Source organism: Schistocerca nitens, chromosome 1, assembly GCF_023898315.1.
Source record: "Schistocerca nitens isolate TAMUIC-IGC-003100 chromosome 1, iqSchNite1.1, whole genome shotgun sequence".
Lineage (NCBI taxonomy): Eukaryota > Metazoa > Arthropoda > Insecta > Orthoptera > Acrididae > Schistocerca > Schistocerca nitens.
Window position 1 is genome coordinate 208,579,259 of NC_064614.1, and position 16,784 is coordinate 208,596,042.

The 16,784-nt window shown below is 42.2% G+C and overlaps 1 protein-coding gene across 1 annotated transcript in view; it reads right to left on the bottom strand.

Moving 5' to 3' along the window:
• LOC126245965 (receptor-type guanylate cyclase Gyc76C-like) overlaps positions 1 to 16,784 on the bottom strand; it is a 228,709-nt gene that overhangs the window by 53,546 nt on the left and 158,379 nt on the right. The window contains exons 9-11 of the mRNA XM_049948359.1: positions 7,250 to 7,510; positions 3,283 to 3,354; positions 3,033 to 3,198 (exon numbers count right to left, since the gene is read on the bottom strand). Of these exons, the coding sequence (XP_049804316.1) occupies positions 3,033 to 3,198; positions 3,283 to 3,354; positions 7,250 to 7,510 (499 nt within the window). The remainder of the gene's footprint in view (positions 1 to 3,032; positions 3,199 to 3,282; positions 3,355 to 7,249; positions 7,511 to 16,784) is intronic.

Genomic DNA, 16,784 nt, shown 5'->3' on the forward strand with positions numbered 1-16,784 from the left:
GTTAATAAGCACCACAGCTGTACTTAAGGTATGTTTATTACATCACAACTAGTTACGTTCAATGAAAATTATCAGGTGACACTGAAAATACACCAACAATTTTCGTTCATTGAGTAAAACCAATTGTGATGTAATTTTTTTTTTTTTTTTTTTTTTTTTTTTTTTTTTGTCATGTGGCTAGGACCTCCCGTCAGGTAGACCATTCGCCGGGTGCAAGTCTTTCGATTTGACACCACTTCGGCGACTTGCATGTCGATGGGGATGAAATGACGATGATTAGGACAACACAACACCCAGTCCCTGAGTGGAGAAAATCTCCAACCCAGTCAGGAATCGAACCCGGGCCCTTAGGATGGACATTCTGTCGCGCTGACCACCCAGCTACCGGGGGCAGACATTGTGATGTAATAAACATACCTGAAATACAACTGTGGTGTTTCTTATTAACAATGCTAGGTAGATTACAGCCATGTGACTTAGAGCCGCACTGCTGCAGCACACCCTGAGACATCAAGTAATCATGAATTTAAGATACAGGTTCCAGTAGTAATGCAGAAATAAAGAGGCTAGTATGGGATGGACTAGCTTGAAGAGCTGCATCAAACCCGTCTTCAGACTAAAAATGACAAAATTGAAATTTGTTATCTGTAGCTGCAGGTTGAAAGAATTCATTTTCATTCAAGCAACACAGAGTCAACAAAATACCCATTTGAGGACAGTTATTAAACAGTAACTTAAGCTTATCAGTCTATTATCATTTTCTCTGTTCAACTTTCAAAATGACACACACACAGAATTTTGCTATCAATTCGCATGTGAAGACCTTTAAATTTTTCCATGTTGGTTCTGTACCAAATCTATAGCAGTTAACATAGTAATAATAAACTTTTCTTCTTCTTCTTGGCCTTATTCCATGTCTCCATGGGGTCAGAATGTTAATTAGGATTTGCAATGTTAGTGACAATGGGTGGTCGGATGCCCCTCCTGATACCACCACTCCCACCAGGATGAGATGTGTGTGCCATCTATCTGCATTGAATGTTATCTCATGTATAAGTATGACAATGTTTTCTAAATGGTTGAAAATCATGTAACTGAGGCGGGATTGGGTATCAGGCCTGTATTAATCTAATAAGATGTGGGAAACCACCAAAAAACCACTTTCAGGCTAGCCAGCACACTGGCCCTCATCATTAGATTGCTGAGCATATTCCATATGGGACTGGTATGCTTCCCCATGTTTGGAAGCAGAACCTTTAACAAGTTGAGCTATTCAGGTGGTTTAATATAACAACAATAGTAATAGTAATCATAATAATAATAATAATAATAATAATAATAATGTCCCTTGACCGTTTTATTTTGATTTGACTGAAAATGTTGGATCATCCATTTAACACTCTATTTTATATGAACTGACTATGTATACTTGAGGATGCAGCTGCAAGATGCAAAACCAGTCATTTCAAACATGATCGTTTAAAAGCCATAGTAGTTCTTCATTTATCAGTAGTGCTGACATTATTTTTTAGCAGTACTAAGTGAAACAGCAACACTGTCGCAGCTGTTCCAAGTGGGCCATGGATGCCAGTGGGCACAGAGTGGACCAAAGCACTGTTGCATCAGATGGAGGAACTAGCCAGTTTCCACATGGTGGACCGGAGGCCAGTGCTCGCAGGACTAATGATACAGCAAAATGGTGTACCAATCATAGTAGCGGCAGGTCAACTGTCACACCTCCTGGCTGTTCTTGTTTTGGTGTATGGGTTTAGAAGCAGTGTCTCAGCATAAGTGGGCACTGACCTGCATAAATACCCAGCATTGTCAGAAGAGGTATTCACAGTCTGGCTGCACCTACTATGAGGGAGGTCAAAACCAGCAATGGGGCAGTATGATTTTGCAAGCTGCGACCCTGAGTATTGGGCTCCACCACTGACAACCTGTCTACTGTTTCTAAATCCACTCCTGTGGTTTCGGAGTCTTGCTACTGATAGGCCACCTGGAGGTCACTTCAGCTGCAACCAGACTTTGGCCTCAGTCAGCCAGGCATAAGTGACCGAGATGATGCAGCCGCCCATCCACCTGTACTTGTGCAGGTAAACTGGTGCCGAACGCCTCTGCTCACAAGGACAGACACCACTGCTGGGGACTGTCTTCCACTACAAGAATCATGGTGGGCATTATCATCTGCATGCATGCCCTGCCACAAGTCACAGTGTCCTGTCAGGATGGTGCACGTGTTGCAGCACACATCCTGCTGCTGACTACAAGCCAGCTGCTGGCCAGCCACTGCAACATTAACCATCAGCTCCACTGCTGTCGACTGTTGACACATGCCAAGGGGGTGCAATTACTATGGAATGACATTACGAGTGCTGTAGCTCGTTTTCTAATAAAATGTGTGACTGTTAATGCAGTTAGCGTCCTGATGTCAACCCAGTGCCTCAGAAGAATGCTGCTACTGTAGAGGCCATCCACCCTGGACCTCTACAATAATAATTTTGACAATTGTGTTTCATTACATCATGTGATCTACCATGTAGTTGCAACTGTAATAGGCTGCATAAAGCTCTGTAGAGATCAGTAACTGTAATGATACTCTGAGGGAAATTACAAATGAATAATTCTTCAAATCTGACAAAGACGTAAATTCTTCACAGTTTCTTCAGAAGCTGAAATTTGGTTTTAGCGAGGTGAATCTAACAGCAGATTGGTTTTTTTGTGTGTGTGTGTGTGTGTGTGTGTGTGTGTGTGTGTTCCCAGACCAAGAAATAAACAGACACGGCCAGAAAAATTAAATGAATAAATAACTAATAACTAAATAAAAATGAAAATAAAATAAATCTAGCTGATTTTGGCTTTAACCATTGCTACAGAAGGAGATAAAACAGTAATAAACTGAACTTAAGTATTTTTGGTGAGGAACATATTTACTTCTCAAGTCTGTTGAAACAACCAATAAAGGGCAAATATATATTAATGTTAACAAACTGCAGTCTTAACGTCAGGAAACCAAATTTTATGTTACCTACTTCTGTAATGCTGATGTTCTCCAATACTATCACCTTCTGCACACTGTCTAAGCTCATGCAAACCAAAGTCTGTAATCTGTAGCACCCATCGACTTGTCACCACACAATTCGATGATTTCAGATTTCCATGACAACCCAAAGCTGATTTGTGAAGATAAATCATTCCCTGTAAACAGAAATAATGGTTATCAGATTATCATCCAATTTTATGCACAGCATTTTACAGAACATATGTGTTGGGCTTGTTTACCTTGATGAGGTCAAAGACAAGTGATGCTATAAACATCATATCCAGTTTTATGTCTTCATTCTCAACTATATCCTGAAAAAATGAAATGCAGTAAAATAAGTAAACTGTAAAATTTATCTTTAACAGGAGTTTTGGGAAAATAAAAGACCACAATAAAATATTCAGCAGAGAAATGCTTCTATCATTCTATATTCTTGCAGCCACAAATATACACATCAGATTGTTTCATTCCTCAAAAAAATCATATTTTATACTTTCAGTATTCAAGGCACATACTTGAATCAATCAAAAATGTACCACATATCAAATGCCAAGAAGCAAAATTTCTGACACTGAAGAAAGCCCAAAGTTAATCCTTCACTGGGAACTAAAAGGCCAAAATGAAAAGCTAAAGGGCAGATAAAAGCTGCAAAAGTGGCGATGGAAGGCACTCACTGAGATACACACAGGGGCGACAAGTAACAATATAATGCAACAGGTAAATTTCAAATTAAAGAACACTTACAATGATCCCAGAATGAGATTTTCACTCTGCAGCGGAGTGTGTGCTGATATGAAACTTCCTGGCAGATTAAAACTGTGTGCCCGACCGAGACTCGAAATCGGGACCTTTGCCTTTCGCGGGCAAGTGCTCTACCAACTGAGCTACCGAAGCACGACTCACGCCCGGTCCTCACAGCTTTACTTCTGCCAGTACCTCGTCTCCTACCTTGGAAGGTAGGAGACGAGGTACTGGCAGAAGTAAAGCTGTGAGGACCGGGCGTGAGTCGTGCTTCGGTAGCTCAGTTGGTAGAGCACTTGCCCGCGAAAGGCAAAGGTCCCGAGTTCGAGTCTCGGTCGGGCACACAGTTTTAATCTGCCAGGAAGTTTCACTTACAATGATGTTTGCAAAACCCACTCCTGATGGATCTAATGGTAACAAATAGACCTGATCACTTTGAGGCTATCCTCCGTAAACTGTTATCAATGAACATTATGAGCTGTAGCAACAATTATTACTAAAGTACAAAGGGCAACTAAAACAAGTAGAGAGACTTACATGTTCAGTAAGCTAGATAAAGAGGCAGTTGTCACATACCTCTAAGAGAAACTCAAAATAATTACTTCTGGTAAGGAACATGAAGAGGAACTGTGACTCAGGTTTAAAAGAATAGTTGACCAAGCACTGGATAGATATGTATCTAGTATAAGAGTTCATGATGAGACATACCCTCCATGGTGTATCAACTGTGTACAGAAATTTCTAAAGAAACAATAACTACCGCATAATAGGTGTAAAAAAAAAAAAACACAGCTACAGACAGAGGTGCTCACACAAAACCCTATAAAATTTTGGTCATGAATAAAGGTTGACAGTGTACAATCACTCAAGGATAACACATGAACATCTACATCATTTGCATCTACATACATACTCTGCACACCACCATATGGTGCATGGTGGAGGGTACGTTGTACTGCTACCAGTCATTTTCTTTCCTGATCCACTCACAAATAGAGTGAGGGAAAGACGACTTGTCTATATTTCTCTGTATGAGTCCTAATTTTTCTTACCTTATCTTCCTTATCTTTGTGGTCCTCATGTGAAATGTGTGTTGGCGGCAGTAGAATCATTCTGAGGTCAGCATCAAATATCAGTTTCCTAAATTTTCTCAATAGTGTTCCTCAAAAAGAATGTTGCCTTCCCTCCAGGGATTCCCATTTGAGTTCCCGAAGCAACTCTGTAATACTTGAATGTTGATCAAACCTACTAGTAACAAATGTAACAGCCCACCACTGAACTGCTTCAATGCTTTCCTTTAATCAGACCTGGTTGGGAGCCCAAACACTTGACCAGTACTCAAGAATAGGTCAACTAGTGTTGGACACGGGGTTTCCTTTGTAGATGAACCACACTTTCCTAAAATTCTCCCAATAAACCAAAGTCAACAATTTGCCTTTTATACTGCAGTCCTTACATGCTCATTCCATTTCATACTGCTTTGCACCCAGTCTGTCGAATAATTTACGTATGTGGAGAATAATAGTGGTCGTATCATACTTCCCTATGGTGCTCATGATAATATCCTTGTCTCTGATGAACAATCGCTGTCGAGGATAACACGCTGGATTTTATTACTTAAGAAGTCTTTAAGCCACTCACATGTCTGGGAACCTACTCTGTATGCTTGTACCTTCATTAACAGTCTGCAGTGGGGCACAGTGTCAAACAGTTTTTGGAAATCAAGGATATGGAATCTGCCTGTTGCTCTTCATCTATGGCTTGCAGGATATCATGTGAAAAAAAGCTGTTCTTTGCATGACCAATGCTTTCTTAATCTGTGTTGATTAGTGGACAGTGGCTTTTCCATCTCAAGGAACTTCATTATATTCAAACTGAGCATATGTTCAAGATTTCTGTAGCAAACAGATGTCATGGATATTGTTCTGTAATTCTTTTTTAAACATGTTTGAGACACTGTGATGGGTGAGAGATTCATGAAAAATTCAAGCTAAGTAAGGGACCAATGCCACAGAGTAATCTTTGTAAAACTGAACTGGGATTCCATCTGGACAAATTGGTCTATTTGTTTTCAACTCTTTTGGTTGCTTCTCTATACCAGGGTGTCCTTCATATGGGAGTCTGTGCAGAGGTCAAACAATGGTACCTTATGTTTGTATTATCCTCCTTTCTTAAAGTCAAAATTTAAAACTTCAGCTTTCCTTTTGCTCTCTTCTACTACCACCCCAGACTGGTCCATGAGTGACTGGATAGAAGCCTTTGATCTGCTTAGTGATTCTACGTAGGACCAGAATTTTCTCAGGTTCATGGCAAGATCTTCTTCTAAGATATGAAGGTGGTAATTGTTGGGTAGTTCGTACATCTATCCTTTTATAGATGCCCAAATCTCAGCTAACTTTTGCCTGTCGTCACTTGCAAATTCTTTTTTGAAACAAAGTGCAACACTCTGATTTTCGGCATTTTCCAAATTTTGTTATTAGAGCACAGTGTTATTTGGAGGTGACTTTAACCTAATATACACTGCATATAGCTGCATATATGGACAGACTGACTGAAGTAATTTTCAAATATGATGCCCTCACAGAAATTCTGGAAGTCCACAATTCTGATAGCTATGGTAAAAAAGGAAATTAAGGTACCAGTGAGACAAAAAATGGAAGCCTTTATCTCTCATGATCAGAAGGAAATATCTTCTTGAGAATATCATTATTCATGAAACTATAACCTATAACCCTAAGTGGGAAGGTGTCCCAGTCCCCGGCACAAAACCGCCCGGCAGATTAGTGTCGAGGTATGGTGTGCCGGCCAGCATGTGGATGGTTTTTCGGCAGTTTTCCATCTTCCTCGGCGAATGAGGGATGGTTCCTCTTATTCCGCCTCAGTTACATTATGTCAGCAATTGCTGCACAAACAGTGTCTCCAAATATGTGTAAACCATCATTACTCTACCATGCAAACATGGGGTACACTCGACTGGTATGAGACGTTCCCAGGAGGGGACCGAACCACACCATAACCCTGGGTTCAGTGTAGGGTGGTGGTGGGGTGGGTGGACTACTGTGACCTATAGTGGGGTTGTGAACCACTGAGGGCTACAGCAGGACAAAGCCTCTCCATTGTTTCTAGGTCCCTGGTTCAATACACAATACAATAACCTACAAACCTAAATTTATACAAGATATAAAAGATATAATGGAATGAAATAAAAATACAAATATTTATTATAATTTCACAGTGCACATAAGCCAAACCAAATATAAATTGAATATTGTTACTGTCTATGTAGTATGACATAGTTAACTAATGGAGTATTTCATTCAGGTCGGGATGTACCAAGTATCACCTACAGATTAGTTTAACCTCAAAATGTATCTGATCTCACGAAATATTAAAATTACAACAATAAACTAGATCCAGGAGGATGTAATCTGTAACAGAGTATCACTAAAATATTGATCAACTTACATATAGACTTCCTTTTGCACAGTAGTCTGTGATAAGCAGTATTCTCATAGGTTCAATACAGGCACCTATAAATGAGTTTACATTATCATGTCTTAGATCTCTTAGAATTCTCATTTCTTTCATAATATCTCGATTAATATCTTTCTTCTTTGAGAATTTCAGCTCTTTGACCCTCACTCTCAAATTACGATACTGTCCAACAGTTGCAAACCACTGAGGACCACATTTTGATTCAAATGATGTTGCACTGACCAAACTCATCTGCAAAAATTTTAAAAATAATTTTTTCTGTTATATAACATGTTACAGAACACCAATAAGACTGAAGAAAAGAAATAGTCTGTCTTCTAGAAAGAAGAATATCAATGAGATAATTTATAAACATCACAGGACTTAAAAGTTGAAGGAAATGAATCACCTACTGATAATGGACTCTATCCCACAAATGCTGTCAGCATGCAAGGAAATTCTTAGCAACTAAAGATAATGGGACATGTTTCTTGTGCTAATTTCCCTTAATTATTCATGAAACTCTTGGTATGTGGTGTCACTAATGTTACAGTATTCTAGTGCACTCTAGCAAGAAATTTACAAAATTAGCATGATTTTTCTACAGCAGATAGAACTGCTAGTGCCAGAAACAAAGAACTATCTTCAACACTACAAAACTATTGATTTTAAATCTGATTAATGATTCATCAAAGCATAACAGAGGTATACAGAGACAGGGATTTGACAGTGAAGCTTCAGCTGCTCTGTTGATTCCCATTCATTGTATGATCTCCTTGTAAACCATGTATCAATACACTGACACCAATTGTCTTAACTTTTCATGATGAAGATCTCTTATATTTTCAAAATACTGTCCACATAATTTTTCCCTCACACCATCACCTACACATGTTAGGCTTTACAATTTATGCCTCCTTACAGACCGGAATCTAAATCTTCCCATTTGGTTCTACAAATGCCTACACTTTTTCATGGTTTGTACTTTCATTGTATTTATGGTAATTATCATTCTGCACTCTATTAACATTGCATTTGCATTTTCTTCTGTATTCTTGTATCTTTTCATTTATTATGCTCTTATTACTGCAACTGCCTTTTAGTCTAGTCTTGTGTCTCTTGCTAAATGTCCGAAACTTCATTTTCCCACTCTGGATTCTTACTGTGTCCTTTCCTCATATTACCAAAATTTTGCTTCCTTAAATTACACCTGAAATTAACAACCTATTTTCAGATTTTAGCTGCATTTCTTTCCTCTCATTACTTTGTGAGAGTCATCTTCCAGTCTCACTCATTAGGTAAAATCTTACACTGACTTCCGTTCATCTTCGAGTGTAAACCAATATTCAAAATTTGCACATGCTCCACTACTTTCCTGTATATTTCAATATTAGATGTAATTTTAGTTTTCCTGTACATTTTCATCACCTAAATTTTGTGATCTGCTATCTACATATTCAAATTCATCTTTTGACTTCTAACAAGGGATAAAAGTTAACAGGGAGCCAGAGTGAACTATGTGGGACATGTCTGACTGATTTGACGCATAATGATTACATGTTGGTGTGGACACAGGCATTTATAATATCAATGCCTTCAACTGCTTCTCCCAGATATCTGGAAAACTTTGGGCCACAAGATGAAGGTAAAACAATCTACTGCCTGTGTTACACATGATGGACACTGGCAGAAGACAACACGGACCATTCTTGTTCTAAAACTTCTTGGAGGTTGCACTTGTGGCAACCACCAACTAACAATGACCCTAGAACAAGGAGGGTTCTATCTTTGGATCCAGTGAGCTTTGGAAAACAGTGCAGCTTTTGTTTTTTCAAATGCTGTGCTATTTTTCTGTGAGATCATGCATGAATAAAGTGTATTTGACTGTAAATGTTGGTTATTTCTATCCGTGAAATTCATCAGCATTGATAGAAAATCCACATTGGTGACCCTGAATTGCAGTAATATGCTTCAGTTTGTGAATAGCTTATTACTGGTTTCGCACCAGCTCAAATGACTCAACCTCCAACCTTCCCTACAGTACAGGACATCACTACCACAGAACTGACTTTCAATTGTGAAGCACAATGTTTTTCCACAGATGCCACCAACACAAAGAGAATGCTCATTTCTCCAGTGTTTACTCCACTGGAATAGATAACGGTGACCTCCTTTGTTATGACAGGTCGGGTGCAGCACACATCTGCACTGACCCCTGATACTGGATTCTATGTTCACTAGGAAGTTTCTTCTGCATGAGATTCTGGTTTCCTCTCTCCAGAGTTTCTATCTCACTCCACTATGGACCATTTGGCTGCACAGTTTAGAGGTCCACTTGCACGGCTCCCCTCTCTCCAGTGTGGTTCACGGTTGCATGAGCTGCACATTATCAACACTGATTTTCTTGCCATTTAATGTGCTCACTTCTGCACTGGCCAATGGAACACTTCATTCAACAGTGCCAGGATACCCCTGCATCTACACGACTTACCGTGCTGCACAGACTTCAGGTGATATACCATCCATACTTCCGCCCGGCCACTTGGCATTCAATCACGATTTCACACCTTCCTTTGGTTGTCAGGTTTCTCTCATGCTCATGCTCCCACCTACATACACAACAAATGTTGGATTTCTGGCAGCCCAACTCAGCACCACTGCTTTCATTTACCCCTCTTGCTTCACGAATCTTTTGTGCCGGCCATGCTGTGTTCATCGTTTGGCCATACAGGCCCCTTCTCCACTTGATGTGTGAGTGCTGCACATCATATCACACCAATATAAGTACTGCACTTTCATCAGAACATCACACCTGTCACTGTTACGCATTTGACACCAGTGGATGCTACTTCCCCAAACCCTCCTGAAGACCATGCCCTACCAACTCTGCTGCAAACTCTGCCTCCAGGTCATTTTCCAAAGCTGTTGCCGATACGAATGGACAACCTTGGGATGTGGTTCAACTTGATGGACAACTTCTTGAACATACACAGTATCACACATGACAGCAATTTTTTTTGTGAACCTTTTGCATGACCAAGCGGATCTTATTGGCAACTTGTTGCTAAACCCTCCTGAGCATAACAAATATTCTTCTGCTTGTGTGCTCCTCACCGAGTGTCTTTCATGTACACCAGCATATGCAGCCCATGACACCATTTATAAGGTAGTGCTCAGGTCACAACAGAGGTTGTGCTGGACTTAGTGCTCTGGGCATTATGATTAGTTAAACTGCTGCATGAACTACAATTACAATTGCTTCCTCATAGCTCATCATCATGCAAGGATAAACTACAGTTGGCTGACCAGGCATACACCACTTACTTCCCTCACACAGTGCAGCATCTGCTACTTAGGATGGTACACTATGCCTGTACTTCCTCTGCCAGATGGTAACGGTTGGCCACAGGCTCACCTTGAGCAACGCAATGAACCACATTGACCTGTCAGGCAACAACGGGAACCACCAGCCAATTCTCGCCAAACTTCACCAACAACAGCCGAGGTAGGAAGGCGTCCTCCCTCACTTCCCTCTCCCTCTGCTGCGAGAAGTGTAGTGGTCCCAGCTGACCCATGTGCAGCTCCCCAGCCAGTGTATCCTCTATCCTGGTTCCACACAAATTTCAGGGATGCTGTACACAACTGCTGACCACCTTGCACATTCCCAAATCCTTCATCCAGGCTGCAGTAGGCACCACATCTCATGAGGATGATGAGGGGCACCTATGGACATTTCATTCTGTTCAGTCCCCTTCTCCATGAATCCATCTGTGTGCCTTGGATTTATGCTCATGTGTCATTTCCTCCTCATCAACACTGGAGCTGACGTAAGTGTTGTCCCACTCTCATTCATTAGTGTTTCCTGCTCTCATTCACTGTAGTGTATGTGATACCAACCAAACTTCTCCTTCAAGCAGCAAATAAATCAACAATGGAATGGTCGTGTTACCTATCAAACTCATCCCTGGTAAATCGTTCACATGGTCCTTTCTTGTCGTCGATGTTGAATACCCAGTACTTTAAATTGATTTCCTGATTCACTTTGGCCTGTCACCTGACCTCCTGTCATCTGCTTCATTGCATCACACTTCAGGTACACATATTGCATGTTCAGTCAGTTCCCCAGCTCCCCGCTCCCCTCAGCCCCCCAATGATACTGATGAACCTCTCATCGAGTGCTCTTCTTTGGCTACGTGCCTCGCCACTTCATATACATCTACATCTACATTTATACTCTGCAAACCACCCAACGGTGTGTGGCGGATGGCACTTTATGTGCCACTGTCATTACTTCCCTTTTCTGTTCCAGTCGCGTATGGTTCGCGGGAAGAATGACTGTCTGAAAGCCTCCGTGCGCACTCAAATCTCTCTAATTTCACATTCGTGATCTCCTCGGGAGGTATAAGTAGGGGGAAGCAATATATTCGATACCTCATCCAGAAACGCACCCTCTCGAAACCTGGCGAGCAAGCTACACCGCGATGCAGAGCGCCTCTCTTGCAAAGTCTGCCGCTTGAGTTTGCCAGACATCTCCGTAACGCTATCACGGTTACCAAATAACCTTGTGACGAAACGCGCCGCTTTTCTTTGGATCTCCTCTATCTCCTCCGTCAACCTGATCTGGTATGGATCCCACACTGATGAGCAATACTCAAGTATAGGTCGAACGAGTGTTTTGTAAGCCACCTCCTTTGTTGATGGACTACATTTTCTAAGGACTCTCCCAATGAATCTCAACCTGGTACCCGCCTTACCAACAATTAATTTTATATGATCATTCCATTTCAAATCGTTCCGCACGCATACTGCCAGATATTTTACACAAGTAACTGCTACCAGTGTTTGTTCTGCTATCATATAATCATACAATAAAGGATCCTTCTTTCTATGTATTCGCAATACATTACATTTGTCTATGTTAAGGGTCAGTTGCCACTCCCTGCACCAAGTGCCTATCCGCTGCAGATCTTCCTGCATTTTGCTGCAATTTTCTAATGCTGCAACTTCTCTGTATACTACAGTATCATCCACGAAAAGCCGCATGGAACTTCCGACACTATCTACTAGGTCATTTATATATTTGTGAAAAGCAATGGTCCCACAACACTCCCCTGTGGCACGCCAGAGGTTACTTTAACGTCTGTAGACGTCTCTCCATTGATAACAACATGCTGTGTTCTGTTTGCTAAAAACTCTTCAATCCAGTCTCACAGCTGGTCTGATATTCCGTAGGCTCTTACTTTGTTTATCAGGCGACAGTGCGGAACTGTATCGAACGCCTTCCGGAAGTCAAGGAAAATAGCATCTACCTGGGAGCCTGTATCTAATATTTTCCGGGTCTCATGAACAAATAAAGCGAGTTGGATCTCACACGATCGCTGTTTCCGGAATCCATGTTGATTCCTACATAGTAGATTCTGGGTTTCCAAAAACGACATGATACTCGAGCAAAAAACATGTTCTAAAATTCTACAACAGATCAACGTCAGAGATATAGGTCTATAGTTTTGCGCATCTGCTCGGTGACCCTTCTTGAAGACTGGGACTACCTGAGCTCTTTTCCAATCACTTGGAACCTTCCATTCCTCTAGAGACTCGCGGTACATGGCTGTTAGAAGGGGGGCAAGTTCTTTCGCGTACTCTGTGTAGAATAACACTTCTGTGGCTCAGCTCCAATCAGAACACTTTGTGGTTGACGACCACTGTGCTCACAATGCAGGACTGAATCACACCATCTCAACGACTAAGCAGGACCTCGCTGATGCGCTGTGCCTCATATGCCGACCATCTATGGTGCTGGATCCCGCACCAGCAAAGCACCTCTTATGACTCCGGTGTGCCCGCCCTCATCTGCACCAATGGGATCTCAGGTTAGTGGCTCTTGTGTGCTACCAATTCCTGCTCAAGACATCCCCATGTTGTATTCTTTGGTTCAAATGAAAGCTATTACGAATGGGACGACACATAAAATTGTCATGATAGACGACCCTCCAGTATGTCATAAAGCACGTTGCCTCCCTCCAAACAAACTATGCCTTACTAAGACTGCAGTCAGTGAACTTCAGTGAGCAGGCACTGTTCACACATCGGATAGTAATTAGTCTTCCCCCATATACTTAAGTCCCCAAAAAGGATGGCATAGTGTGCCTCTATGGTGGTTATCATCTCTCAATGTGCATACTCTAATAGACAATTATTCTATCCCACACATTCAAGATTTTGCCCAACTACTTAGCAGAGCATACATTTTCATTGTGTTGGACTGCCGCAAGGCATATTCACAAAATACCAAAAACATCCTCGATCACCCACTTTGGCCTTTACAAATTTTGTTACATGCATTATGGTCTCAAAAAATGTGGCTCAAACTTGGCAATGTTTTGTAGACTAACTTCTCTTTAACTGCTCTTACTGCTCTGTGTACCTAGACAACATTCTCATTTTCTTCTTCTCTGACAAGGAACATGAGCTACACATGGCCATGGTGCAGGACTTGCTGGCATGTAATGGTGTCAAGATTAATCGTGATAAATCACAACTTCAACGCACCTCTGTTACTTATCTTGGTTACACCATCTCCTGTGAGGGTATGCACCCTCCACAAAATCCTTGTTTGTGATCCATCACCATCAATTTTTACAGATGCAATCTGCCAGTGGCAGCAACTTTTCAAGCCCTCTTACTGACACATGAGCTGGCAAACAAACAAACTTATAGGAATCACAACGTATGGTGGTCTGATGATATGATGAAAGCTTTTGAGGATCTTGAAACAGCTTTAGAACATGCATGCCATCACTCTCGCCCATCCCTTGACAGATCCTCGCAGTTCTATTTTGGCAGACACAAGTAATTTCACAAGGTGCAATTCTTCAATACCATGTTGGTAACACAACTCAGCCACTCAAGTTCCCTCCCAAAAGCCTATCTACGACTGAATGTAAGTTGCTGGTAAACTTTTCGGCACATGAGGTTGTGGTCAAAGAAACTTCTGTTCTTGATGTTTCGTCCAGGACTGTGCTGGACGTCTTCAGAGGTGCTCCTCCACTGAATCTTGCCAACTGAAGATGTCCAGCGCAGTTCTGGACAACATTTCAGAAACAGAAGAGTTTCTTGGACAATGATATCTCGCATCCCAAAAGGTTTACCAGCAGCCGTGTGATCCAGACACAAAAGCCTTCATTCTATGATCAATGTAAGTTGCCGGCTTTTGACAGGGAACTTCTTTTGGTGTACATGGCCATTAAATAGTTCCACGCAGACATCAAAGGAAGGAATATTACAATTTTCATGGATCATCATCCCCTTGCAGATGCTATTGACCTTCCACTGCACGGTTTCAATTTGCCAGTACACGACAGATACCCGATATATCAGTGGCTCAGAAAATGTCATGGCTGATTATCTGACACGTGTCAATGCTATCTCATCTCCTATTAATTTTGATGAACTGGCCCACTTATGGGACAATGATATTGAACTTGAACCTACCACATCAGGCCTCTTCATTTCCCTACAGATAAGTTTTTGCAACCTACTGAGCTCAGTCAGGCCAGTATGGTGTGATACGACCTATTGTCCCGGCTGAGTTACATCACCAAGTTTTTGTGACTTTGCATAATCTTTCAAGCCCTTGCATTAAGGCTATCATGCATCTCATCATAGAATGATTTGTGTGGCCAGGGGTGGAGAAGAACTGCCATGTGTGATTGTGTACCCATGTGCTGTGTCAGCAGAGCAAAGCTGACAGACATATGCAGCCCCTTCTAAGCAACTCTGACATCCCAAGAGGCCATTTCTAACATATGCACCTAGACCTCTCAGGCTGTTACCCGCATCTGATGGTTTAAAATATATCCGTCCATCATGGACCATATTACATGTTGGATGGAGGCGATATCTCTTGCGGAGATTATGGAGGATTCTGTAGCATGAGCATTTGCATGTTCCTGGGTAGCTAGATTCGGGTGCTCTACATCCACCACTGCCAATCAGGATAGGCAGTTCGAGTCACTGTTGTTTAATAAACTCTGCATGCTCTGTGGTGTGGATAAATTTTGCACTACAGTGTACCACCCTCAGAGAAATTGGCTTGTTGAGTGTTGGCACTGGACTCTGAAAGTGGCCCTTACGTTCAATGTTGGTGAGCGAGTCACTGCCCTTCCCTGGGTAATGTTAGGAATCCACACGACTTATACGGCAAACCTCCAGGCGTCACTTGCTGAGGTCCTGTGTGGTGAGACATTAGTCCTCCCAGCTGAATTTGTCGATGACACTCCACAACCACTGATCTATCTGACATCTCCGCTCTTGTTGAGCATGTCCAGTCCCACATACCTGCTATCTGTATGCCTTGCCCATGGTCACATACCTGTCCCCCAGTTTTCATGCATTCAGTCCTGGACTCATCCGTGTTTTATTGGCACTGTCAAACTGGCACTACAGCCACTTTTCTCTAGCCCGTATTGGGTATTGGCACACACGGCTTATACTATGGACATCCTTATCTCTGGTCAGCATCAGCAAGTTTCACTTCAGTGGATTAAACCAGCTTGGATGATCGAGGAATCCACCCCACAGTATCTCGAGTCGAGTTCTCCACTGTCACACAATGGCCCAAAACCCGAACACTGCCCACAAAACCCGAACACTGCCCACGTGCCAACCAGATCTTTTGTATGTTGAGCCTATGCCCGTCAGTCACTCAGTGGTTGTGATTGATGGTCCCCTCTCTTGCCTCACTCAGACTCTGCTTGTCACAATATGCTGCCTCTGTTTCAACCACCCATTGCAAGTGACATTACATGTCGCAAGTGCTGTCACCTGCTGTTCCCCAGTGTGTTCTAGTGTTTTTCCCGAGTTACAATATTTCCCCCCAACCCTTCTCCTACAGTTCCGCCTACAACTACCACCAAAAAGATTTGCTTTTCTATCAACACTTCTGCATGATGAGCTTTCCTTACAGCTGCGAGATGGGTCACTCTTCATCCTCTGTGTAAGGGACACTTTACACGAGGCCACATTCACTTCACTTATAATCGTCCTATTCACAGTTCCACTTGGCACTAAAAGGATGCTCAAGATACGCATCCGCCTCTTCACTGCTCCTCCAACACTGACACCTCCTGTGCCAGTCCAGTTCACACGTGCAGGTCAACCAGGCCATCCTCCTTACTGGCTGGTGGACTATATCTGCTCTAGTCCACCCTGCATGTACCTCCCTGACTCCACAAGAATAGGTCCATCTATGCCTTCCATTCGGACCAGCCATAGCATGAATGGTCATGCTACCCAGCACAAGCAACTACCACCAATCAAACGGCCTACTACAAGACCCCTGTATTCGACAATACCCATTTTCTCTTCACAGTGCTCTGCACTCTTGGGGGGAGGGGGGCTCTGTGGTGATCCCTGATTGCCAATGACTCTGGAACAAGAAGTGCTCTATCTTTGGATTCAGTGAGCTATGGAAACAGTGTGGTTTTTGTTGTTTTCAAATGCTGTGTTTGATTGTAAATGTTGGTTA